Source organism: Protopterus annectens, chromosome 3.part0 (genome assembly GCF_019279795.1).
Source record: "Protopterus annectens isolate FY-2018-M chromosome 3.part0, PAN1.0, whole genome shotgun sequence".
NCBI classification, from domain to species: Eukaryota; Metazoa; Chordata; order Ceratodontiformes; family Protopteridae; genus Protopterus; species Protopterus annectens.
Genome location: NC_056731.1, coordinates 225,258,211 through 225,284,338, shown reverse-complemented (window position 1 = coordinate 225,284,338; position 26,128 = coordinate 225,258,211). Strand labels below are relative to the sequence as shown.

General features: G+C 43.3%; 1 protein-coding gene across 1 annotated transcript in view; it reads right to left on the bottom strand.

Moving 5' to 3' along the window:
* Positions 1-26,128, bottom strand: part of LOC122796810 (ATP-dependent translocase ABCB1-like) — a 1,504,949-nt gene that overhangs the window by 420,874 nt on the left and 1,057,947 nt on the right. The window contains exon 21 of the mRNA XM_044065546.1: positions 1,137-1,237. Coding sequence (XP_043921481.1) covers positions 1,137-1,237 — 101 coding nt within the window. The remainder of the gene's footprint in view (positions 1-1,136; positions 1,238-26,128) is intronic.

The window sequence follows — 26,128 nt, the reverse complement described above, 5'->3', positions numbered from 1 at the left end:
AATGAAAGATTTGATAAAGACTGAGTAGAGTGGTAATATAACTTCCTTGGACATGAATGCCATACCCTTACCTATAAGCTGGGCAACAGAGAATGATTTTATTACTGTCTTGGCTATATTTTGGTCAAAGGCCAGACTGCTGTCCACATATTTTCACATATCCGTTACTACTGGGTCAACTCTTAGGGCTTTATCTGATGGAGTAACTAACTTGGGTTGACAGTTTCCCAAAGGGCATTATATTGAATTTTGTGGCATTAAGTTTTAGGTCATGTTTTTGTTAAACCCTTTTGCAAGATGTCAGTGTCTTGGGGGGGGCTCTATATTAGTTCCCAATTTATAGTCATGTGAGCTTGATGAGCCAGAGGCCTTGAATGTTAGTTCTGACTTTCGAGAAGTAGATGCCAAACAAGGGCGGGCCAAGCACAGATCCCTGGGGTACTCCACTGGTGACTGGTCTCTTGGTGGAGGTGGTCTCACAGATACTGATTTATTGGGTCCTGTTTGTAACCCAACTGGGTATCCAGCAAGCTATGTAGGGATTTATGACTAACTCAGCGAGCTTGTCAACACTTTCTGAGTGGGGTATTGTACTCTGCGCCTTGGCCAGGACAAAATACACAGTATGTACTATTTTACCTTCATACATTGCCTTAGTGACCCTCTCAAAGAATTCTATCAGATTAAGTAGGAAAGCCAAAATGGGATGAGTCCAGTGTCTGTAGGTTGCCACTGTCCTTTATCATTTCCATGATAATGTGTTCCATGGCTTTGCATATGACATTGCTAATCTGTTGTTGCTTATGTTAATTCATTTCCAGTGGCTGTTTAGCAGTGATCCAGCCAATGGCAAAGAAAACACAAAATGACTGAAAAATGGAGAAAACTTCAGAAAAATGGGTTAATTGGACAGCTGTATATAGAGGGAAAAAATGCATCCCCTCTAGGATACAGTCATAATGTGTACATTGACTATTTTAAGATTTTTTACTTTTTTGAGAAGTACTTACCATGGAGTATGCAAAACTAAATAATTTTCACTATAGATTAGCATAAAAATATGCTGCCAGCAAACATGTCATAATTGTTCAAGCAAATACTGTTTGAAGTAGAACTGGATGCGGTAATTACAATACCTGTACGGCTTTTTGAGATTTTCGTCATACATTTTCTCAAATTTTCTTTCTCTTGTCAGTGAAACAACTGTTCTGATATTCTCCACAGCTTCTGTTGCTATCTTCAATACAAACAAACATATTATCATAGTCATAAATAATTAAAACGATCTTGCTCAAATATATATTTTAATATTATGAATACATGAAATGTACATATTCTGATGCTACTTGTTTTGTGAAACATAATGCTTTCTCTTAAATCTCTCACCTGTAAATTTCAGTACTATATAGCAATCTTTTATAAAACAAAAACAAAAAAATAAAATGTATGTACCCACCTTAACTATGCATTATGTACACACACCATAAAAAGAAGTTATATACTCACCAAAACATTCCATCTGTTTCGCTCATTTTCATTCTTCCTCAATGAATGTGTTTGGTTACGATCCTCAGATCTGACTCGGACACTTTCTAAAGATGCTGGGATCTGACTCTTGAGCTCCTCCCTTACCCATAATGCCACTAACCCCTACAATACCCTGGATCAAGTTTTCTGCATTAAATATGTATTATAATCAGAATGTACAATAACAATGCTATGACAGAAAAGAGATAGCTTAAAGATCAGGAACACAAACAAGAACTATGGTTCCTAATAACAATTCACTTAGGTATCTCCTAAAGTCATAGAGGAGGATGGAGGGAAGCTGAGGAAGAATGAAAATGAACAACACAGATGGAACATTACAGTGAGTACATAAACTCTTTATTTGATGTTGTAATTTTCATTCATTCCAAAATGAATGGAACAGGCTCTCTAGCCACGGTAACCTTGGGTGGCCCTCATGGAAGAATGCTCGGAAGAACCGCGGAACCAAGGGCGGCTCTATTTCTGGAGATGATGTCCCATTTACAATGAGCAACAAAGGTATGGGTATTAGACCAAGTGGCAGCTGCACAAATAACATCAATAGAGGCTCTAGCCCAAAAAGCAGCTGATTTAGACATTGGCCTGGTTGAATATGCTTTTGGTTCTCTTGGTAAGGTTATGCCTCTCAAGGAATAACCATAGGAAATACAATCTGTTGTCCATTTAGCCAGTGTAGTTTTTGAAACTGGTTTTCACAATTTATTACTAGTAAAGGAGACAAATAAGTGATTGCTTTTTTCTAAATTCTTTGGTCCTGCGAAGGTAAAAACAAAGTTGCCCATGTACATCAAGAAGATGAAGGGTGCATTCTCCTTTGATTTAAAATTTGGGGAAGAAAACTGGCAAATTGATGACTTGATTGATGTTGGTCTCAGAGGCAACTTTTGGTAAAAATGAAGGAGTTGTGACTAAAGTAACCCTGTTTTTGTGAAATATCAAATATGGTGGTTTGGAAGATAGTGTTTAGAGTTCAGATACTCGGTTTGCAGAAGTTATAGCCACCAGAAAAACAGTTTACCAAGAAAGAAACTTTAGATCTATTTTAGCTGATGGTTCAAAGGGAGAAAGTACTACAGATGGCAAAACCATAGTGAGGTTCCAAGGTGGAGTAGGGCCTTTTATTGGAGCGCTAAGTAAAAAGGTACCCTTAAGAAAGGCTTTACATAATTTAGATGATGCTAAAGGAGACGCACTATCTCTGATGTGATAGTTTGAGATGGCTGCTAACTGAACCTTAATAGTGGAAAACTTGCTCCTTCTTAAAAATTGAGGCAAGAAAATCTAGAACAGCTGGAAGCAGTGGGGTTAAAGGATCTAACTCCCTCTAATGAGCTCAAAAGGAAAACGTTTTCCATTTACTTTTGTAAATTTTTCTAGTCAAATGTTTATGAGATAAGACTATGATTTTTCTAACTGGGGAGGAAAACCTGGAATGTCTAGCCATCATTGGAATTGAAGAAATCATGCACTCAACTTGAAGCATGCAATGTCTGGGTGAATCTTTTCAGATGGGTGAGACAGGAGGTCTGGACTAAGATCCAGCATCCAAGGGGGACATACTAGGTGAGACCAAAGGAAGGGGAACCACAGCTGTTGAGGCCAGAAGAGAGCAATGTGGATTACTGTTCTTTTCAACCAAAGTGCTTTCTGAAGAAACTTGGGGATGAGAGGCAGGAGGGGATAATCATAAAGGAGCCCCAAAGGCCAAACATGGACTAGAGCATCTCTCGGTGACTGTCCTTGAGGTGGATAAGGGGAAATAAACTTCTGCATTTGTTGTTTAGGGGAGACACAAATAGGTTGCAGCAAGATTGACCCCATTTGTGAAAGATCTTGTTTGCCACTAACTGCTTGAGAGGCCACTCATGATGCATGAGGAAGGTCCTGCTGAGTTTGTCCACAAGAATGTTGGATTTCCCCAAAATGTGCATCATTACAAGAAAGTAGTTAGATGAGATCGCCCATTGCCACACTCTGATTACTTCTTGACAAAGGTGGTAGGATCTGGTTCCCCCTTTTTGTTGAAGTACAAGACTACTGACATATTGTTCATTTGTATTGCAATAGTCCCTAGAGGCAGAAAGCTCTGAAAGACCTGCAACAATAGAAGCACCACTCTCATCTCTAGAACACTGATATGCAAATTGGTCTGTTGTGGGGACCACATGCTTTGAACAGTCCGTCTGAAGTAATGCACCCCACCCAAACTGGGAGATGTCCATAGTCAACATGGCATTCAGGGGAGGAATGCTAAATGGATGCCCTTGACCAATCTCCTTGGAGTGAATCCACTAAAGAAGAGACTTTCGGCAAGCCCGAGATAATTTTACTAGATGTCTCAATGGATGATGATGAAATGACCATTGCACTGCTAGGGTCCACTGAAGAATTCTCATGGGGAGATGAGCAGTGGGAATTAAAGTCATTGCAGCAGCCATTGACCATAGAGTTTTGAGGATCAGTTTTTCTGGGGGAGAAGGAAGAGAAAGAATCTGTCTGACATGTGTCTTCAATGTAAGAACTCTGTTTTGAGGCAGAAGAGTTACAGAATTGACTGTGTCCAAGCAAGCTGCTATAAACGCCAAGGTTTGAACTGGCTGTAGTTGTGATTTCTGCATATTTATAGTGATTCCTAGTGAGTGAGACAGCTGGAGTAAATTGTCCCTGGTCTTCACAAGCAGATGCCTGGTCAATGTAGTAAGGAGCCAGACATCTAAATAGGGAAACACTCTGAATCTGAGACTGAGCTGTTATCAACATTTGGTGAACACCCTGGGGCTGTAGTGAGACCCAAGGCCAGGGCTCTGAACTGATAATGACTGGCTCCCAGCCAGAAGTGTAGACACCATTGTGAGCACCTGTACATTTTGATGTGATAGAATACATCTTGAAGATCAATTGAGCACATCCAGTCATCCTTCTGTAGTGAAGGTAGAATGGACTGAACAGTAACCATCTGGAATATGGAATTCTTTACAAACTGACTTAGATAACTGAGATATCTTTTTTGGCACTAAAAAGAACCTTGAATAAATTCTGGATCCTGTTTGATCTGGGGGGGATCTCTTTGATGACTCTTTTCTCTAGCAACTTTCTGATCTCTTGAGCTCCTAGCTCACTCTGATTGGGTGGAACGGTGGGGAGAGCTTTCCTTGTTTTTACAGGAGTCTGTAAAAAGGGAATGAGATATCCTCTCGATATGATCCTTTGCACACAAGAGTCATTTGTGATGGCTATCCAGACTTTTTGGTGCAAGAATAAGCACCCCTGAATGCCTCCAGACAGGGACAGTTGGGCAACCTTTCAGGAAAACTGAAATGATCTGTCTGAGAAGGAATCCTGAGATCCTTGGTTCTGTGGACCTCCTCTGCCATGTGGGTGATGTCTACCACTGTAGTTATTTCCTCTCTGCTTCTGGGGGAAAATCTCTGTATGATTCCTGAAAATGACCTTGAGATTTCCAGAACCACATCTTCTTACCACTACATTGATTCCTAGAAAAAGGTCTATATGGGGTAGAAAAGCAGATTCTGAAGGTAGACAAGGTCTTTCCATCCTGTTCACTGCAGGAGAGAGTTTCTTCAACTTCTGACCCAAATAAAGATGATCCATCAAAGGGAGCAATGATGAATGACACCTTAAAAGGGTTCATCAAAATCACACAACCGCATCCTGGCATGTCTCCTTATGGCTATGCCTGAACCAGCCACCCTTGAGGACCTTCCCCAGCATGGGAGATTAACCTTATGGACATATTTGTAATTGGGTAGACAGTCGCAAGGAAAAAGACTTCTATTCCTCTGGGACATGGGGCCTGGGGCAGAATTAGAGAGTTCCTTCAACAAGTCCCTCTATATTCTGGTAAAACATGCCAGGTAGTTCAGCGATCACTGGGCAAATGTCACTGACACCTACACTCACTTCCCAAACCTGTCTAACACCCAAGACTCTCTTTTAGGGGGATGGACAGTGGAGCTTTGTTCAGCCAGCTCCTTTTTGGTGGCTGCTGACAACAACCACGGCATCAACAGGAATCCCTTTAATCCAGTACTGTCTATCAGCAGGGGTGCTACAAATCTTATCGGGCATTTGGGGATTGGTTCCACGGAGTCCAGTTCCTTCCATACCCTGCAGGAGACAAGGTCTATAAGCTCATACACTGGGAAGATAACCCAAGACGTGGATGGGCCAGACAAAAAGGCTTCCAAGAACACCAATTCCTCCTGGGAAGGACTTTGGGAAGACCAACCACTTTTCTGGTAAAGTATCTGTAAGATGTCTCCAAATGAGACATCTTTGGGTGGAGATCTAGGGGACCCTTCCCATTCATCTAAAATCAGTCTCCTGTGAGGGATTCCTGTGGGGAATCCAAGTGTCTCCTTTGGCATGCCCTATTCTGAGAAACCTCCTCAGTGGGACATTCGGGGAGGTATCAAAAGAGACAGGAAGTTCCCTAGTGGGAACTGCATGGAAGCTCATCTGGGATAGCTGTCCCTGAGGTGTAGGATGAGAAGACTCAGATATAAAATCCAAAGAGGGAATAAGGGATGGATCCAAGGAAAGGAGAGTCAAAACTACTCTGGGGTGAGAGAATGCCCTCTCCACCACCTCAAAAGCAAAGGGACCAGGAGAAGCCAAGGAAAATCCCACAGGAGCCAAGGGTCTTGAAGTTGACAACCCCTGGGCCTCACCAAGTTGGAGATGAGCTATCCAGTGCCAAAGCTCTGAGAGGAAGCAGCAGCTTGGAAAACTTTGGAGTCGAAGTCAACCCCTCGGATCTGATGCCAATGATTTGGCTCTGAGAGCTGTTGTATTCCATCTGTGTCGGAGCTGATTGGGTTAGGGAAGTCACTGGAGCCAAAGATGAAATAACCTTCAGATCCAACAATTCAACTCTCTGGACTCTCAGATCCAAGGACTCTGAAATGGCTGGATGGATTGGAGAAGGAGCAATTACAGGTTGAAAGTAAGGTTGACCGTTCATGGATCCAATGGATGTTCTGAGAAATGTTTTCCTCATCCTAACCACCTCAGACTTGGATAGATTTTGAGAAGACCCAATGGAAGATGATATGGAAGGTGGTCTTGACAACTTCTTGAGAGTCTCTTGTAAAAAAGGGAGACCTTAATCTTGGGGATACCAGCTGCGGAGAAAACCTAGGAGCACTGGGTTGAGGAGATGAGACTGCAGATGGTATTAGATCCGAAGTTTTCAGATCCAAAGTTTAAGAAATCTTCTTTGATGGTTCTAAAAAAGGTGCAGATTGTGGAGACTGAACAGATTTGCACTTACGGTACTCCCTGGGCTCCTTTGATTTTTTAGAGGGGGTTTGAGCACCTGAAGAAGTGCCTGTAGAAGAAGTTGATGCTGGAAGGTGGCCTTTTACAATACGTTTATTCCTCCTATCACTTACAGCTCTTGTATTAAAGGCCACACAGAACAATTGGGCCCAAACAATAATGCACTCCCTGTGGGCATCAGAATTTGGATCTTATACCCACAGAAAGTGCATTTCTTAATCCAGTCAGCTTATAAGCCATGCTGTAAAATAAGTCAAACAAACAGAGAGAGAAAATATTTTTTTTGTAGGAAAAGGGAAAAACACCAACTACCAACAACAGTATATAAAGAAATTACCCATGGTAAAAGCGAGGAAAGGGCTACCAACACTGGTAGTACAGAAATACTGAACAAAGCTTGGTAAGGAAAGTTGTTGCAGGTAAGAGGGCTTAAAAAATAAGCAGTAAGTAAACTAAGTAGAAAGGTATCCAGAGAAAATAAAAACTAGCTGTTCACTCACTATAACCAATAAGGAGCTTGAGCAATCCCAATCCCGACCGTCTTGAAGTGTGGCAAACGAGATCTGAGGTATTGAATTGGTCATGGGGCATTATGGGTAAGGGAGGAGCATGAGAGTCAGCTCCATGAATCTTTAGAAAGTCACTGAGTCAGATCTGAGGATTGGATCGGAACCCATTCATTGAGGAATGAATGAAAATGGCAACATCAGATCTATGCATCTGTGTTGCTCATTTTCATTCTTCCTCAACATATAGGTTACAGATCCAATCTCAGGTCCGACTCAGCCACATACCACAAACTTAGAGATCCAACACTTGAGCTCCTCCCTCTACCCATAATGCCCCGGGCCAGCCTACAATACCTCAGATTGAGTATGCTAGAGCTCAAACCTGGAACAAAAGGTTCCAAAATATCCATATGATCATTCCAGAAGATGAATGGAAGAGGGAAGGAGGGTGGGAAGTTAAGGAATAATGAAAATGGACAACACAGATGCATAGTTATGGAGTGTACATAACTTTAATATCTCATGGTGTTTTTTTCATTCTTCCTCAATGTATAGGACGGAGTCCCCAGCTGCATGAATTTTGGGTGGCCCTCATGGAAAGATATTCTGGATAACTGCCAAACAAAAAGCAGCTCTGGTTCTAGAAGTCAAATTTAATTTGTAATGAGTCATAAGACATGAGTATTAGACCAGGCAGCTGCTGAGCAAATGTCATCAATGGAAGTTCTAGACCAGAAAGCAGAAGAAGTGGCCATGGATCTAGTTGAATGTGCCTTAGGAGGCTTTGATAGGAAAATGCCTTGATGTGTTTATACAAAAGAAATGCAATCTGTAATCCACTTTGCCAGGGTAACTTTAGAAACTGGTGAATCCAGTCTGTTTATCGAGAAAGAAACAAACAACTGGTCTGTTTTCCTGAAATCCTTTGACTTGTGTAGATAAAGACGTAGTGGTCTATGTACATCTATAAGATGTAGCATGTACTCTCCCTTATTTGAAAATTTAAGGAAGAAAAAAGACAAATTAATTGTTTGATTGATATTCAGTTCAGAGGCTACTTTTAGTAAGGAGGACAGGTTGGTTTGTAAGGTAACTCTGTGTTTGTGAAAAACAATATAAGGGTATTTGGATGACAGAGTCTGGAGTATGGAAATTCTCCTTGCAGATGTAATTGCTACTGGAAATGTTTACAAAGACAAAAATTTAAATCAGTTTTAGCTGATGGTTTAAAAGGTTGTTGTGTCAATGCCAGAAGTAGATCTGTCAAATCCCAAGGAGGTGACAGAGCTTTCACTGGAGGCCACTGAGTAAGAAGGTACTTTTTAGAAAAGCCCTGCACAATTTGGAAGAAGCTAAACAGGAAGCTTTTTCTCCTGAATGAAAATATGATACGGCTGCTAACTGTACATTGATTGTGGAGAAACTAGCACCTTCCTGAAAAATAGAGGTGAAGAATTCTAGAACTGAAAAAGCAGGAGCATAAAAGGGCCAATTTCCTTCTTGAGAGCCCAAATTGAAAATATTTTCATTTTTACTTCTGTAGCTCTTCCTTGCAGAATCTTTCTGGGAAGCTAAAAGTATATGTCGAACCAGGCAGGAAAGCCTGGGCTGTCTAACTATTATGGAACTGATACTCTGAGATATGTACACCAACACCATTATTAAAAAAATGAACACTTCAATGAATCACAGCATTTTCATCCCTGTGAATCAGGACTTCATCAGATAATACAAACCCCCACTCCCACACACACACATTTTATATATGCTCAATGTCATTAAAATAAATAGAATTATTGAAAAATAGATCAATTAAATTACCCAAATTAAGTAACTTGATTGGGCAACATAGAACACCTACTCAATAATGCAAGTTTAAACTATAAAAAAAACTTCAGGCACTCCAAACCCGCACAATTGTAATAATAAATATTTTTCTAGTTTGTTTGTGTCTTTCGGCTTTTCCCGGTTAGGGGTCGCCACAGCAGAACTCCGGTCCGCTAATGATTGGCAGTAGATTTTCACGTGCTGGCTTGCCGGGCCTAACGCACAACCTTCAAATAAGGAAAGCCCATTCATGCATGTCGCCACACAGAAGACGCTCTAACTGAGAATCGAATGGGCAACGTCTAACTGTGAGGCAACAATGCTACCGCAGCACCACCACCACAGTACTGCTCTAATAATAAATAAAAAAAAAATTTCACTTGAGCTCATAAAATCTTGTAACATAAACACTTCACCTAAATGTATCCAAATGTATATACACAATAATATTTCATGTGTATTGATGCCATCTAGTGGTTAAAATCCACATTCTACCCTACAAATGTATAAGAAGTTTCCCATAAAAAAGATAACTATAACCCTCTGAAATAATAAATATTTAGACACTTAATAAATATTTAAACATTTTTGGATAACAATAAGATATGTTTACATACGAGCATTAAGCCTATAAAAAAATATTTTTTTGAAAAGACACCTGAAAAACAGTGAGAGACGGTCTAAACAAATTTCCAGCTATCCAGTAATGGTTCTATACTACATGAACAGTAATGATCCAGGTCTAACACTAATTTCTAAAGTCTAGCTGTCCCCAATTTTAACACTGGGGCTAGGGACACCTTCTCATTTAACCATGGGGCCCTACTGACTTCCAAAATCAATTGCCAGTAAACCCTTCTATATTCTATTATCGTTTCCCATGGCCCACCTCTTGGACCCTGGACTATTTCTTGCAAAACAAAAAAGCTAAACCTAGTCTTAGAACATTGTAGGGTGTGTTTATACACTGCATTCCTCTCATCCTTAATCTATATATCATGTAAGTGTTTGTATATTCTTTTTATAAATTTACATATGGTCTTCCCTATGTTGAATGCATCGCATCCCTTGCACTCCACTAAATAAACCACCCCCATACTATTGCAACTGGAATAAGTAGTGCCCTGTATTCTTCTGTCCCTCACCTGAATATAAATAGATTCCCTGTTGGCTATGAAGGGGCACTAGGCACATGCCCCACATTTAAATGTACCAACCTTCTTCCCTCCTTTTTTCCTAACAGGGTTCTGCTCCAATAACTCTTTAACATTCTGTCCTTTCTTGAAAACAAATCTAAGCAGGTCTTTACCTATTTTTTCCAAGTCTGAGAAACTAATGAATTTCTTCCAATTATTAGTAATAACTTCTTTAATATAATTAGCATCACCATTGTAGTACATAATATATGCCCCCTTGTATTTACCCATACTGTCATCCCCTTTATCATCAGACTTTTGCACCAAACACTTTTCCTTTCCATCCTCCCTATCTTCTTCCACAATTGAAGAAACAGGAGCATAATAGGACCAATTTCTTTCTTAAGAGCCCGAATTGAAAGTCTTTTCCATTTACTTCTGTAGATCTTCCTTGGAGAATCTTTCTGGGAAGATAAAAGTATATGTTGAACTGGGAGGAAAGCCTGGGTTGTCTAACTATTAATGGAACTGGAGAAGCCATGTGGTTAATTTGAGGCCTTGAATATTGGGATACTTCATTCCCTAGGAATGTGAGAGAAGATCTGTACTGGGGTCCAGCATCCATGCAGGATAATGAAGTTGAGACCAAAAGAAGGAGAACCACACTTGGTGAGGCCAGAAGGGGACAACGAGGATAACTGCACTCTTCAACTGAAGTGCTTTCTGTAAGAATTTTGGAATCAGAGGTAATGGAGGACAGGCATAAAGAAGACCGGAAGGTCAAATGTAGACTACAGCATATCTCGGTGACTCCCCTGAGGGAGGATTAGGGCAAAGAACCTGCTGCACTTGTTGTTGTGGGGAGATGTAAAGAGACTGCATCACGGTTGGCCCCAATGATGGAAGATCATGTCTGCCACTTACTGATTAAGAGAACACTCATGAGGTAACAAAATGGACATGTTGTGTTTATCCTCTAGTATGATGGATTTCCCCAGAATGTGCATTGCCACAAGAAAACAGTTGGAGGAGATCACACACTTTCACACTCTTATTGCCTCTCAACAAATGGGGTAAGATCAGGTTCCCCCTTGTTTGCTGATGTACCAGACCATAGACATGTTACCGGTTTGTATTGCAATAGTTCCTAGAGGGAGAACATCTTGAAAGACCTGCAATGCTAATAGAACCAATCTCTTCTCTAGAACACTGATATATGAATTGGGCCCTTGGGGGGAATCACGTGCCTTGGATGGTCTGTCCCAAGAAATGCCCTCACCATAAATGGTCACCATGGCCACTGGAGGAGGTAGACTAAATGGACAGTTCCGGTAAATCTCATCTGACTGAATCCACCAGCAAAGATGATTTTTGCATACTCAAATGAGTTTGACTGGGAAGGATGCAGGATGTTGCAGACTTGACCAGTGAACAACTGGAGTCCATTGGAGAACAGACATATAGTAATGTGTCATAGGAACTAAGGTTATAGCCACTGACATTGAACCTAGAGCCTGCAGAACAAGTCAGGCTGGAGGGACAGGATAAACAAGAATTTGCTGTACCTGGAACTTTATTGTATGAACATGATGTGTAGCAATAGTGGCAATCTGACTTATCAAATGGGTTACCAATGAACTCCAGGGTCTGTACTGGCTGTAGTTTGGATTTGGAGATGCTGAAATGGCTAGTCTTTGACAAAGTTGGAGAAAATAGTCCCTGTACTGTTCTCCTGGTTGGGGCTGTGAGGAGCCAGTCATCTAAATATGGAAACACTAGGAATCTCAGCAGTCTCAGGTGAGTTACTACCACTACTATGCACTTGGTAAAATCCCTGGGGGCTGTGGTGAGACCAAAGGGCAGGGGTCTGAACTGATAGTGACTGGCTCCAAAATAAAAGTGCAGATATCTTTGGGATCACCTGTTCATCTTGATGTGAGAGTAAGTGTCCTGAAGCTTGACTGAGCACATCTAATCATCCTTGTACAAAAAGGGTATGATGGACTGAACTGTGACCATTGAAAACTTTGACTTCTTCACAAATTGGTTTAGGTTGCTTAGATCCAAAATTGGTCTCTGGTCCCCTGTATTCTTTGGCAATAAAAAGAACCTTGAGTAAGTTCTGAATCCTCTTTGGTCTACTGGGACCTCCTGGATTACTTTTTTGTCCTGAAGCTTTTGAAACTCTTGAGCTGCAGTTTCTGTCTGACTGGGGGGGATGTCTGGAAGCTTTCTTCATTTAGTTGGGGGAATATGAAAAAATGGTATGAAATAACCTCTGGATACTATTTTTAGCACCCAAGAATCATTTGTCATAGAAGCCCAGGTACCTGGATGCAAGGACAAGCACCCCCTGATTGCCTCCAGAGGTGTGCAGTCCATCAACACTTCAGGTGTACTGAAAGGGTCTATCTGAAAAGGAATCTTGGAAACCCTGGTTTTGTGGGTCTCCTCTGCCATGAGCATGTTGTCTTCCATTTGAATGCTCCCCTCTCCCCCTGGAGGAGTTGTCCCCACTTAAATCCTGGAAAGAGCCCTGGAATTTATGGAATCACATTTTCTTGCCCCTTCTTTGATTCCAGGAAAAGGATTGTTGAGGGGTAGAAAAGCAAATTCCTACAGCAGACAGGGTCTTCTCTTGTTGTTCACTGTGGGAAAAGTGTTTCTTCCACAGAAGGGTCAAACAAGGACATTCCATCAAAAGGGGCATTGATAAAAAAAAGACTTGAAAGGTTCTGCTAAATCGCATAACCACATCCATGTATGTCTCCCAGTGGCAATGCCTGAACTGGTAGCTCATGAAGTACCCTCTGCAGCATGGGATATTAACCTCATGGACACACTGGAAATGGATAACAGAGAGGCAAGCTGTGAAGATGATGTCTTATAGTCCTCCACAGACATGGACTCTGACAGGGATTTGGAAAGCTCCTTGGTCAAATCCCTCTGCAGCCTTGTAAAGTGGACTAAATAATTCAGGGACCTCAAGGCAAAGGTCGCTAAATCAAATATTCACTTCCTAAATCTGTCCAACACCCTTGACTCTCTATTAGGGGGGTGAACAGAGGAGCTCTGCTCAACTAGCTCTTGTTTTGTGGTTGCTGCCACAAGCATAGCATCAACAGGGACTCCTTTGCTCCAGTGGGGTTTATCATTTGGCATTACCTAAATTTTTTCTGGGCATCAGGGAATTGGTTCAACAGAGTCCAGCTCCTTCCATGTCCAGTGAGAGATTAAGCCAATAAGCTCATCAGATGGGGGAGTCACCCGAGACATAGATTGGCCAGAACCAAAAACTTCCAGAAAAACTGACTCCTCTGGGGAGGGAGGATCTGAAGACCATCCACCCTTCTGCTTAAGAATCTCCAGGCTGTCTCCAAATGAGATGTCATCTGTCAGAGATCTGGGAGACCCTTCCCCTTCCTAGAAGTCAGTATCCTCTGTGAGAGATTCAAAAGGGAAATCTATTTGCCTCCTTTGTACATTTTCTTTTGGAGAACCTCCTCAGTGGTTTGCTCCGGGAAGGTATCTCAAGACAGGGGATGTTCCTCTAGGGAAACTGTCTAGATGTTAGATGGTACCAGCTGTCCCTGTGGACTAGGTCTGATGGTCTCAGATCTTGGACCCACTGGAGGGAGAGATGCAGGATCTAAGGAAGAGAGGGACCTCAGATCTCTCAGAAGAGAGAAAGCCCTCTCCACTACCGTGAATGCAGGCAGACCAGGAAAAGCTATGGCAAGCCACATCTGAGCAGAAACCTCTGAAGAAGCCAAGCCCTGATCCTGCCCAGATCCATGCCTTGAGGAGGGATTTGGACCCAAGCTATCTAGCTCCAAAGCTCTGAGGGGCAAGGACAGCTCCAATAACATCAGAATTGATCCTGATTTTAAGGATCCAACACTGATCGTTCAGCTCCGAGACTCATCCCGATCCAAAGGGACAGGAGCAGAACCCATCAGGGAAACTGTTGGAGTTGAAGACCTAGACATCTTCGGATCTGGCACCAACACTCTCGGGGGTCTCAGATCTGAGGGCTCCAAAGCCAAGGGATGGATTGGGGAAGGGAAAATCAGTACATGAGAAGTGGAAGGAAGGTTAATGATCCAATGAGAGCAGGAGCCAGAAAAAAAACATCTGAGTCTGAGCTCTGAGGAATTTCTTCATTATCCTACCTACATCATCCTTGGAAAGACATATGGAGGATTTAATGGACAGGGTTGTGGACTGTGGTCTTTGTTTGTAGAAATGGGAAAAGGAGTTGTAGACATACTGGCACAAATGGGAAACCAGGTTAGCGAGTTTGAGGAGACTACTACAAAGTAATGATCAGAAATTAGGTTTTTGAATCCAAGTGCTGCTTTGGAGATTTTACCAGTATGACAGTTGGATCCAAGATTTTAGGACCTAATGGTTTTCTTTTAGGATCCGATGAAGATGGATCAAAACTTCTTTGGATCTTCTGAGGAGGCTCTGACAAAGCCATGGCAGAAACCAAGGTCCTTGGAGATCAGGTAGTGGAGTCTCTTTCAAGACTTCAAAGAAGTTTTAGGATGCTTGCTGGGGGGTATGAGCCCCTGATGAAGAAGATGAAGATGGAGGCAACAATCTCTTAAGGACTAATTTACTCTTTTAAGTTTGTCATTATTGATATGCTAAGGAGGGATCTGAGGGGGTCCATGGCCTTTGCAATTGGAAAAAAATGGAGGCATTATGGCAGTTATGACTGAATGCAACTTGCTTGCCAGGCTTGAATGAGATGTTTTCTTTAGCCTGTTTTTTAAAGTTGAGGGCTCTGGAAAGATGACTGCCTTATTTGACTCCCTGTGATCTTTTACTTGTATTTTTTACTTGTATTTTTATTTCTTTTTGGATGTATAAAATGCATTTTATTAGATGTTTAGTAACAGATACTCCTGTGCTAGGTTTTAATTAATATTTTTTTATGTGCATTATTATATACCATCAGACTTGCCTTTATTAAGAGGGCTGACTGATGGATGTTCTCTTCTTGCATACTGTGTAGGGATGATGTAAAAAACTTGTAAAATAATAATACATATTTTAGATGGAGTATAAGGCTTCTGCAGGACTAATTGGTTTAATTGTCTTGCATGAGGTGTTAATTGTGGTTGGGTGCATATATTGTGTGCATCCTATGCTGTCTTTTATCTTGATAAACCCCTGGATTCTCAAAAGCTTGCACGGCGTGCATGATTAGTGTAAGAGGAAATTTTGCCAATATGGCGGCCGAGCGATCCACATACATGCTCGTTTGACGTGCGCGAGCGCTGTAACACTAGTGCTGCACGTTCCCAGCCCCCGTATGCAAATCACCCCATTTGCAGGTGGGTAAATCTGCCATCCAGGAAGCAGGAATCAGAGTGTGCAGGACAAGCGTAATATGCAGAAATGTACTCGGTTAGTAACCGAGTAAGGTACTGCAAACTCCAAAATGGAGCTATGACAGCTCCAAATAAAGGCTGCATATCATTGAGGAAGCATGCCAATGGCCAAGTAGAAGGCCATTAGCATTACAAATAATGCCAAATGTATAAAATACAACTTTTATGGTATGTCCACCGATCATGGCCGGTAAAGCATAGAGCAGCGGCATGCAAATGGCATCGGTGGGGAAATAAGAAAATAAACCTGAAATAAGCAGTCTAACTAAAATCAGTATTCTGCCATGCAAGTCAATGGCAGGCAAAAGACAACTTGGCCAGTGAGTAGTGGTTGCTAAGAGGGGAGGCACAGTGTGACACATGTAACTATACATTAGCAGGCAATTCTATGCAAATGAGGGGAAGGATAGTGAATCCCGGTTTTCCCCAGCATGTGAGGCAGGTCTCAACAATGTATGAGTATGAATAACCGAGTGCAAGACTAGGAGATAGGTGACATCATGTGTGGGAGTGTCAGGCATACTGTCAGCGGATTGGAACCCTGTGGCTCGGGGTTGAATCCAGCTTAGCACAGCTAAGCTAGGGTGTGTGTCTAAACCTGCCTAGCACTCTTTACAAAGCCTAAGCGGGTGTGCACACCACGCACCGGGTTTTACAGGAAGAAAAAAGAAGTTAAACCAAAAAATAGCAGCAGTGTGCACATATGAGCACTCTATTTGCATGGCGTGAACACGGGCTTAAACAGGAAGGCAATGGGAAGGAAAAACAGCAGTAGGAAGGCATTCTACGAGAACTAGCTTAGCTGGCAGGTGAAATGTATCAGAATCAGCCAATTACACAAGCAGCAGACCAGCCCAGCCCAGAACACTACTATAAACCAAGCAAACACCTTCCCCTCAGTTTTTCCCACACTCTACACCACCGGTGTATACAAGCGGGGAATTAACAAACAAACCTACAAAATGAGAAGGGCTGCAGCAGACAACATAGAACAACATGTGCAAGAGGCTGAGTGTGGTGAGGATGTGAATGCTGCCGAACAACCCACAGTGAGGAGAAGGAGAAGAGAGCACAGACCCAGGGTAACCTACCAGGGGCTACATGAGCTGGAGATAGTGGAGCACTATAGGGTGGACAGAGACCTCCTACAGCAAATTGTTGAGCTGTGCCAGCCGCACCTGACACACCAAACTGACCGGGGGAAACCCATCCCAGTGGACACCACGGTATGTGTAGACCTAGGTATACTAGCCACAGGTACCTCTCAAAGCACAACTGGGGATATCATGGGGATCTCACAGGCATCAGCATCCAGAGTATTCCACCAGTTCCTGGATGCCATGTCAGCACATGCCAGTGAGCATGTATATTTCCTCAACACCCATGAGGTGTTGACCAGCAATATGCATCTCTTCCACCAAATAGCAGAGTACTCTGGGGTAGTGGGTGCTATAGACTGCATGCACATATGCATCAAAGCACCACCCGATGTGCAGGGTAGGGCCTACATCAACCACAGGGGCATCCCCTCCATCAACTGCCAAGTTGTCTGTGATGCCCAGGGCATTATACTGAATGTGTATGCTGGCTGTCCTGGAAGCTATGACAATTCACACATATGGCATATGATGCAGTTGTACCAGAGATTTGCCAATGTAGATATCCCCTATGGTCACCAAGTGGGGGATGCTGGGTACCCACTGGAGCCGTGGCTGATGACACCCATCAGAAATGCACACACACCTGAACAACAACGCCATAATGAGGCACATGCACAGGCCACACAGATAATAGACCATGTATTTGGGATGCTCAGATCACGCTTCTGGTGTCTGGACACATCCGATGGAGCCTTGCAGTATTCACCAGCTACATGTAGCCAAATTGTTATGGTATGTGATATGCTACATAATATGATCATGTGGAAACAGCTTCAGCAGGAACAGCGTGGGGCAGGGCCACACAGCCCCCCACCAATGCCAAGGCCTGCACAGGCACAGAGCGACCCAGAGGAGGAACAACCTGAGCCTGCCCCAGTACACAGAAAGAAGCATGCCAAGTATGCCTTGGCCTTGGCAAAGAGGCAACGCATAGCATATGCACTGACACAGTAGGGACCCAGGGAATGACACCTCTCTCTGACTCACACATACAGTAAAAGGGATGCCAAATATGATGCTACCTGTGCTCAACCATGTATAGGGAGTGTACTATGTGCATCTGACATAGGCAGCCCTCCAGCACCATCCGGAAGTCTGGCACACCCTCAAGGTAAGTCAGTCAACCCAACAATTGCTAAATGGAGTAGAATGTGTTACCTGTAGCTATGGTATGGATGTGAGCATGCAAGGGAATTGGGTGGCTGAATGTTATGGCAGCAGACAGTAGACACCCATAGTGGCACCATGACATCTGCAACACATACTGGAGACACCATAGTAGCCAGTACTACACAGGGTGACAAAACCCACTGCAGGAAATGTGCTGTGTGACATGTATGCCCATATGACCCACACATGCCAGTCTGGACAGTTCACATACCCAACAACAGTCCCAGCCAGCAGGACAGATGTAGACAAACCCAAACAGAGCCTGTGGCATGGCCCAGAATAATGACTATGGTTAACCAGGCCTAGACAGACAGACCACAACACGGCAGGCAGTGGGATGTTAGTTCCGAAGGGTAGGAAGGCAGACAATAATATGTAAGGCAACAAAAGCCATGATCTGTAGTACACTGGTAAGCCTCTAGGTAGCATGATAGTTAGCAATACAGAATGAAATGGAGTAGCCAACACACCAGTACGGTCATAGCGAATGTGTACATGTTTCACATGCCCCCCCCATCCTACATAGTAATGTAATAACAGTCAGGTGTGCCCCCCCCCCACTCCTGTGTAAAAATGTAGAAATAGTCAGGTGTGCCTCCACCCCATCTACACAGTAATGTAATAACTGTCAGGTGTGCACCCCCAACCCTATGTAGAAATAGTCAGGTGTGCCCCTCCCTTCCTACATAGTAATGTAATAACTGTCAAGTGTGCCCCTCCATTCCTGTGTAGAAATGTAGAAACAGTCAGGTGTGCCCCCTCTCGCTATGCAGAAATGTAGTAACAGTCAAAGCCAAATGATTGATGGATACCCAGCAGAGACAGCATGCTACCTGTCGGTGTACAACACAAAGGTCAGCACTGCAGCACACACTAACTGGACACGATCCACAGATTCAATACAGACGGCCATACTGGGCATGCTCACACACTTAGAGAAATTAAGGCAATGTCAGTCTACAACATACTGAAAGGTCATACTGGGCATGCTCACACACTGAAACACATGAAGGCCATGACTGCAAACACCAGTGGACTAGACATATCTGGCAGTAGCAGATGTTACAGCAGACACTCATCAGTATGCACCACTCATGCCTTGCACACACAGTGGATAGGAATACAGACATATATGTCAGGACAATACACTATAATATGCCAAAGGTAGATGTACATAGATGTGTGGAAGAGGGTCACTGTGACAGGGAGCCATCCAGGCCTGTCCCACCCAGCACACAGCCAAAGGGCCCCAAACACATGAGGTGCAGATGTCACTCACTGCAGATTCTAGCCAACAGTATCTGTCAGCATTACAGACTATGTGGTGCACATGCCAGCTGTGCAACATGACTGTACAAGGAAGTAGTCATCTAGCAGCTGTATACACGTACCTGTGACATATGACCCCTCGTGTGCCCGCATGTGGCGTGTCAACCCATACATGAATGGGTTATGGACCATGCACACACACCGCCCTCTCCATAGCCCTACTATGACAAGCCTGCTGAGGTAATCCAATGTGAAATACACCTTTGGGAGAGGTGTAACCCAGTGATCTCTGTGGTGTGTCCCATAACTGTGTACTGCTGTAGTGTGATAAACTAGTGAGGTAGGAATTTGAACCCCAGACTTGGAAACTGTGTGTGTGCATTTGTGTGTCTGTCTGACTGTGTAGACAACAATGCTTTTTAGGGTACTCACACTCCTCATAATTCATATACTCAATTTTTGTAAGGCTTCTGATGTCACCCACCTAGAACTACACCTCTGGGAAGGCTGTTGCCTAGTAATCTCTGTAGCGCATCCTGTAACTGTGTGCTAAAGTAGTTATGTAGGTGTTCTAACCCCAGACTTGTCAAGTGTGTGTGTATGTGTGTCTGTCTGTCTCTGAATGTGTAGAGAGCAATGCTTTTTAGGGTACTCACACTCCTCATAATTCATATACTCAATTTTGGCAAGGCTGCTGATGTCACCCACCTAGAAATACACCTTTGGGAAGGTTGTTGCCAAGTAATTTCCCATAAGGCCTCCTGTAACTGCGTACTGCTGGAGTGTGAATTAGAACTGTGGTAGGGTTCCATCCCCACCCATGGCAGTTCTGGATGTTTTGTGTGTGTTTCAATGTCTGTGTATGGAGTAATGCATCATAGCCTAGTCACTTGTAGTACATTTCAAATGTTCTACTTTGGTAATCCTGCTGATGTCATTCATTGTGAAATTCACCTTTGGGGAAGGAGTACTCCAGTAATCCCCGTGGTGCATTCTATAACAGCTCCATGCTGTAGTGTGATATAGACCCCTGTCAGGGGTTCTATACCCACACATGTCGGTTGTGGATGTTTTGTTTGTGTCTCACTGTCTGTGTAGGGAGTAATGCATTTTAGGCTAGTCACTTGCAGTACTTTCAAATGGCCTACTTTGGCAATCTTGCTGATGTCATTCAGTGTGAAATACAACTTTGGGGAAAAAGTACTCCAGTAATGTCCATGGCGCGTATTATAACTGCGTAGTGCTGTAGTGTAATACACTAGTTAAGTAGGGGTTCTACTCTCAGACATGACAGGTGTGTCTGTTTGTAACCTGTATCCTAGGTGGATGTGTGTGTGTGACACCTGGGCCAAATGTGTGGTGGGTTTTGCAAAATCCTTATATGGTGGCCCTAGTACATATCACAATGTCCACCATACAGGAATATCAGCTGTGAAATAGCCGAGAGGCTGGGGTGCATATCCATACCCATACATGTGACATCAAGGCCAGGCAATCACAGTTAGCAACCCCAGTATTACCCAGAGCATACTCTCACCCATGTCGCATACACACACACACATGCCTAGACAACAGCCAATATGTGGGTAGTACACTGCATATTGGCCACTGATAGTGACTATGGAGTGATATCAGTGGCCTACAGAGGGCATGTCGCCCTCCACATCTGTCCAATATGCATATACATGCAGACACTGCACCTCCCCCATGTTCCCCAATGGACACCTGCACCACCTGTGGTGCCTTCACATGTGACCCACAACAGACATACCATGCCTGACAAAATGCTCTGTATGGACAGATGCCACTGACATCAGGGAATGCTGTTAGCATGCTATCAAAGTAGGTGCAGGGTAAACCTGCTGCCCATTACCAGTCCTTGCCACGGGTGGGCAAGACTGGCACATTTGAAGATAATCTGTGTTCACAACATGGGCCAGACACCCCAAGTACAGTTCCACATGTCACTGTACATGCATGTGAGAGGTGTGCACATCCTAGACACCATCCATGTCATGGACTAAGGAACACATACATGGCAAGTGATGCACAACATTGGCCACACACATTAGTCACCCAGATGACTGGATGGGGGATACAATACCCACCTGTGTGGGCAAATGCAGAAACTACAGCCCTGATCCACAATGCAGACCATTGTCATGTGGCCTGATGCCAAGGTATACCCATCGCCTACCCTTGTATAGCCTGCTGGCACAGTTGACCACCACACACCCTTGCAGACATGCACCCATGCATACTGGCACCCTGTGTGTTTGTGTGTGTGTTGTATGGTGCGTATGTCCACATCCACACTCACTACAACCCTCATGGGCATACTGAACCATGCTGTCTGATGCCTGAGACCTCCTCATAATCTTTGCCCATACAACCTCCATATGACCCATGTGGTGCATGTGATACCTGCACAGTGATGTGTTGTGGCAATCCCACTACTGAGTTGTACTCCTGGCCCTGCCAAGTGTGTCAATGTGTGGGCATCCCTGTGAGAGTGTGGCTGTGTTGACGCTGGCACCTGTTCATGTGGACAGGAATGTGTATGTCACTTACTGTATTAGCTACTGTATCCCTGTTGCAGATGTCACTCACCATCACATATATGTTCTGAGTGCTCCACAACAGGTAACCCATGTGGCGTATCCAATAACTGCATCGAACTGTGATAAGACTACATAGTTGTCAGGGGTTTGATACCCTGTGCTGGTAGGTATGTGACACAAACATGCTTTGGTTTTACACTCCCATCCTTCCCTGACATGTATTTGCCACTGTCTGCCTCACCCACTCCCTCTCTGATGGATGTGGAGACCCACACCTGCTTTTCTTAGGCAGCAGCATGTGTATTTTAAGTGATGCTCATGATCAGCTGATGGCCTCTGCATGAATTTCAGCCCTCCCCTAGCTGACTGCATGTGGAACAGCTGTGGTAACATTCCCATAGCCAATTGCATGGAAACACAATCCAATATCTAGGAACATCATGATGGTGTTGGCCCTTTTCATTCACTGTGAGCAGGAACTAGTACTGTTGTTTGGCAAACAGCATCTCAGATGGATTGGTGATTTACCTCTAACAACATACACTGTGGAAAGAGGGCAACAAACAGGAGGGTGAAGTGCCGGACCTGACTACAGACTGTAAGTGCTGCTATGCTGCATTAGGAGTAATGTTGGTTTCAGTGTCTGTCTGGATATTTTTTATTTTTTTTTATTTATTTATCATTTTGTTGACCGGGAAAGTCCGACTAGGACAGAGTCTATTTTCAGTGGAGGCCCAGGGAGAAATGCTCCAGATGCATGTCTTTGGATTGTGGGAGGATATCAGAGTACCCAGATGAAACCCACACGAATGCAGGGAGAACATGCAAACTCCGCACAGAAGGCACCCCAGCCAAGAATCGAACCAGAGAACCTCTTGCTGTAAAGGAATAGCGTTAACCGCTGCACCACTGTGCCGCCCACCGATATGGATGTTGTACATGTCTCAATACCTGCCATGTCAGTTCCATGTTTATGAGGAATCCCCATCTGCAGGGTCATCTACAGACTGGGCAGTGTTGTACCTTTGGTTTCGTGCCTTTGGTTTCATATTTTACCCACGGAGCATCTATCTGTGGACTGCAGAAGGTAGTGTGAGGACTGCAGTCCATAAATGGTGAAGGCCGTGACAGTTACTGACTTCATATCCCTCATAGGACATATGTTGCAACACACCCCATTACAACAGTAAATGTATGAGGTTATCACAGCAACATGTCAATATTGGCCCTGTGTATGTGCTTCCAGCCACACCTCTGTCAACCTTTGTACATAAGTCATACAGGAAGTGGTGCATATGTGCTGTACACCATAACTAATGTCATCATATCTGATAACAAGTCAGTGATATATCAGACTGCTACAAATGTCATGTACAGTAGGGGTTATATTTCATGCCATAACCAAGACGTTCTGTGGATGTTTGTACAGTACTGAGGTCTGTGTACTTATGGTGAATGTCAACAGTGTGTGTATTGCTAATATGTACTGTAGTCTGTGTACAGACTGTGGTAGATGTCATTGTTCTAGTTCCCCTCCTATCTGGTGTTACATGCTACCCCACTGTATGGTACCATATTGACATACATGTCTGTAGGGCCATACACACACATGTCCCATACCACAGACAGCCATCAGACCAAACTGTGTAACAGCCCAGTATATGTAGGGTCAGTCTGTGAGTGGCACATATGAGGATGGTGTAGAACAGATACACCATATACTGTAATATTATGCTAGCCTAACATATGTGGCTATGGCTGTGTTCACATCGGTTGTGGATATGCAACTCCACACAGGTGTATCTTACCCTGTGCTGTGACATGCCTGTTGAGCCTGCAATATATGCAGGTAGATGTGCATTCCCCCATAGGAGATGTAGGCCAGTGTTGAACCAGTCTGCCTGTAGCCTCCACAGTGCATTGTTACATGCCTAGCAGCTTAGTGTACTCACCCAGTGAGATGTCATGTGCAGATACTTGCCAGATGTACTTTTGCCGGGCCTCCCTTACAAGTCATGTATGTCAGACAGAGCAGTGGGATGCTGTACAGATGTATGCCAATATCTAGTGGGTAGTATGTGGCCATGGCACACCTCTACCAGTGGTCATTATGTGTCAGGCCAGACAGGAGTGTGTGTGAATGCATAACCTATGGTGGCAAATGTATACCAGTCATTATGTGTTAGACCCATCTACATGGCTGTCTACATCCATATTGTCAGGCATGGTACACATGTTGTGCACTAAGGGCTTGTGTGTATACCTCTGGACTGTACAGGATGTGTCAGAATTACCACATATATTGGCCAGTATCTCTTCTGCAGTCCACAGGGGCAATACATGCTAACAGTGGTACATTACAATGATGCCCTTAGGATGTCTGTCAGTAGCCAATGGCACACATGTTATAAGCAGATGTGTCCTCCCACACACACCATGTCTGTGAAGACAATCCCAATGACAGTAGCAATAGTGTACTAATATACCTGCTATACATACATGACATCCCCATGCACTATGACTTTGGGACTATAGGGGCTAGGGTAGGGCTACACTCCATGGCCAGGACATATGGTGGAAACATATGTACATATACTTATCCAGATAGCCATACAGATATGATTACATATGTGTTGTATTTCAAATTACCACTGTCATGGCAATCACCCACTATAACTCCCTACATCATGCGACCGTGGTCCCTTTACATTACCTGTGTGATGGATATCCTTCCTGTGTGTGGGCATCAGTGTTACAGACATCAGGTAACAATACCTCTTACAGGAGAACTGGCACACTCAGGGCAGCCACATATTTGTAGGAGGATCTGGAACAACAGACAGACTGTGAGTAGAGTTGTGTTATGGTTAGTATAGTACTGGTATTACAGGGTGTGCATGTGTACATACTAGTTTACCTTGGAATGCAGTCTGTCTGCATAGCTCACAACTGTGCGCCAATCCTCTTGCTGGACAGAGGTATGCCTATCATGTTTTGTCTGTCCACCACACAGGTCCAGTGTCAGATATTACACTGGCAGTGTGTGTGTTGAGTGCTATCAGTACATGGCTACATCCATTTCTGTTTCTAAACTCAATTCCCTGACTATGGGTATGTTGCAGACTATCCTGTAACACCAGCAACTTGCTTGGTGTATGGCAGCAGTTTTCCACATATGTGCCTGTGTTCCAGCCTCTGTCCTCCACCTACATACCAAACTTTGCACATATGTCGAGCTGTCGGGGGTTGTTCTGTAGTGGGCTGTGATTATATCTCACTGCCATTGCTGCCATCAGTCCACTGCTGTTGTATCCCCCACACATATAGTGGGGCTGGGGCCATATATGTGTGGGCGTCACCTGCACAATACATGTGTGCCCTCATGCACTTCAGAGGCCAGTGTATGTAACAGTGGTATGTGGCCCTGTATTACTGAGTCTAGAGGGGAATAACGTAAAATAGAATAAGACCAAAAGAAGCAGCAAAATCCACAGACAGGAACCCAAACCAGCGAAAACACTTAAGAGCCTTTATTGGATGACCAAAAGCAGAATAAAACAAGCGCTTTCGCTCGGTAAAATACCAAGCTTTTTCAAGATAACAGTACATTGCAGTTAGCTTGAATAAATACTAAACTTAAAACACATGATTGAATGAATTGAATAATTTACATAATTAATGAAAATCAACTCTATTAAACAATCAATTAGTTAAATAAAATTCTTGATCAGAATTTTTTAAAACAACATATTGTGCACTTAAATTCACTAAAAAAATGAATTAATAAATGCAACTGTTCCTAACACCCTGTGGGTTATTCTTGGTCACCTTTAAAACCTAAATACTAGAATCACTTATACAAAAAAAATTTTTAAGTTAAAAAATTAATTAAAACATTCTAAATATTATAGTATCTCAAATAAATATGTGCATATAAAACTATTCAATGCATATACTCCTACAGCCTAAATTGGTTCTAGCATAATAAATTAAATAAAATAAAATAATGGTGTTATAACCAGGCCATCCTCAGTTTGAGGATGCTACTAATATTGATGTTATCATTGAGGCCAGGTGGTTTTCCAGCATCTAACCTAAGCTGCCAAAGAAGCTCTCTATATTCCAAGGTAGTCTCCCAATCTCCTCCTCTGGCATCTGGTGTCACTTGTTCTAACACCATAAACTTCAGTTCCATTCTGGGACATAAAAGGGAGTGTTTATAAAAGGCATTAGATTCCCTTT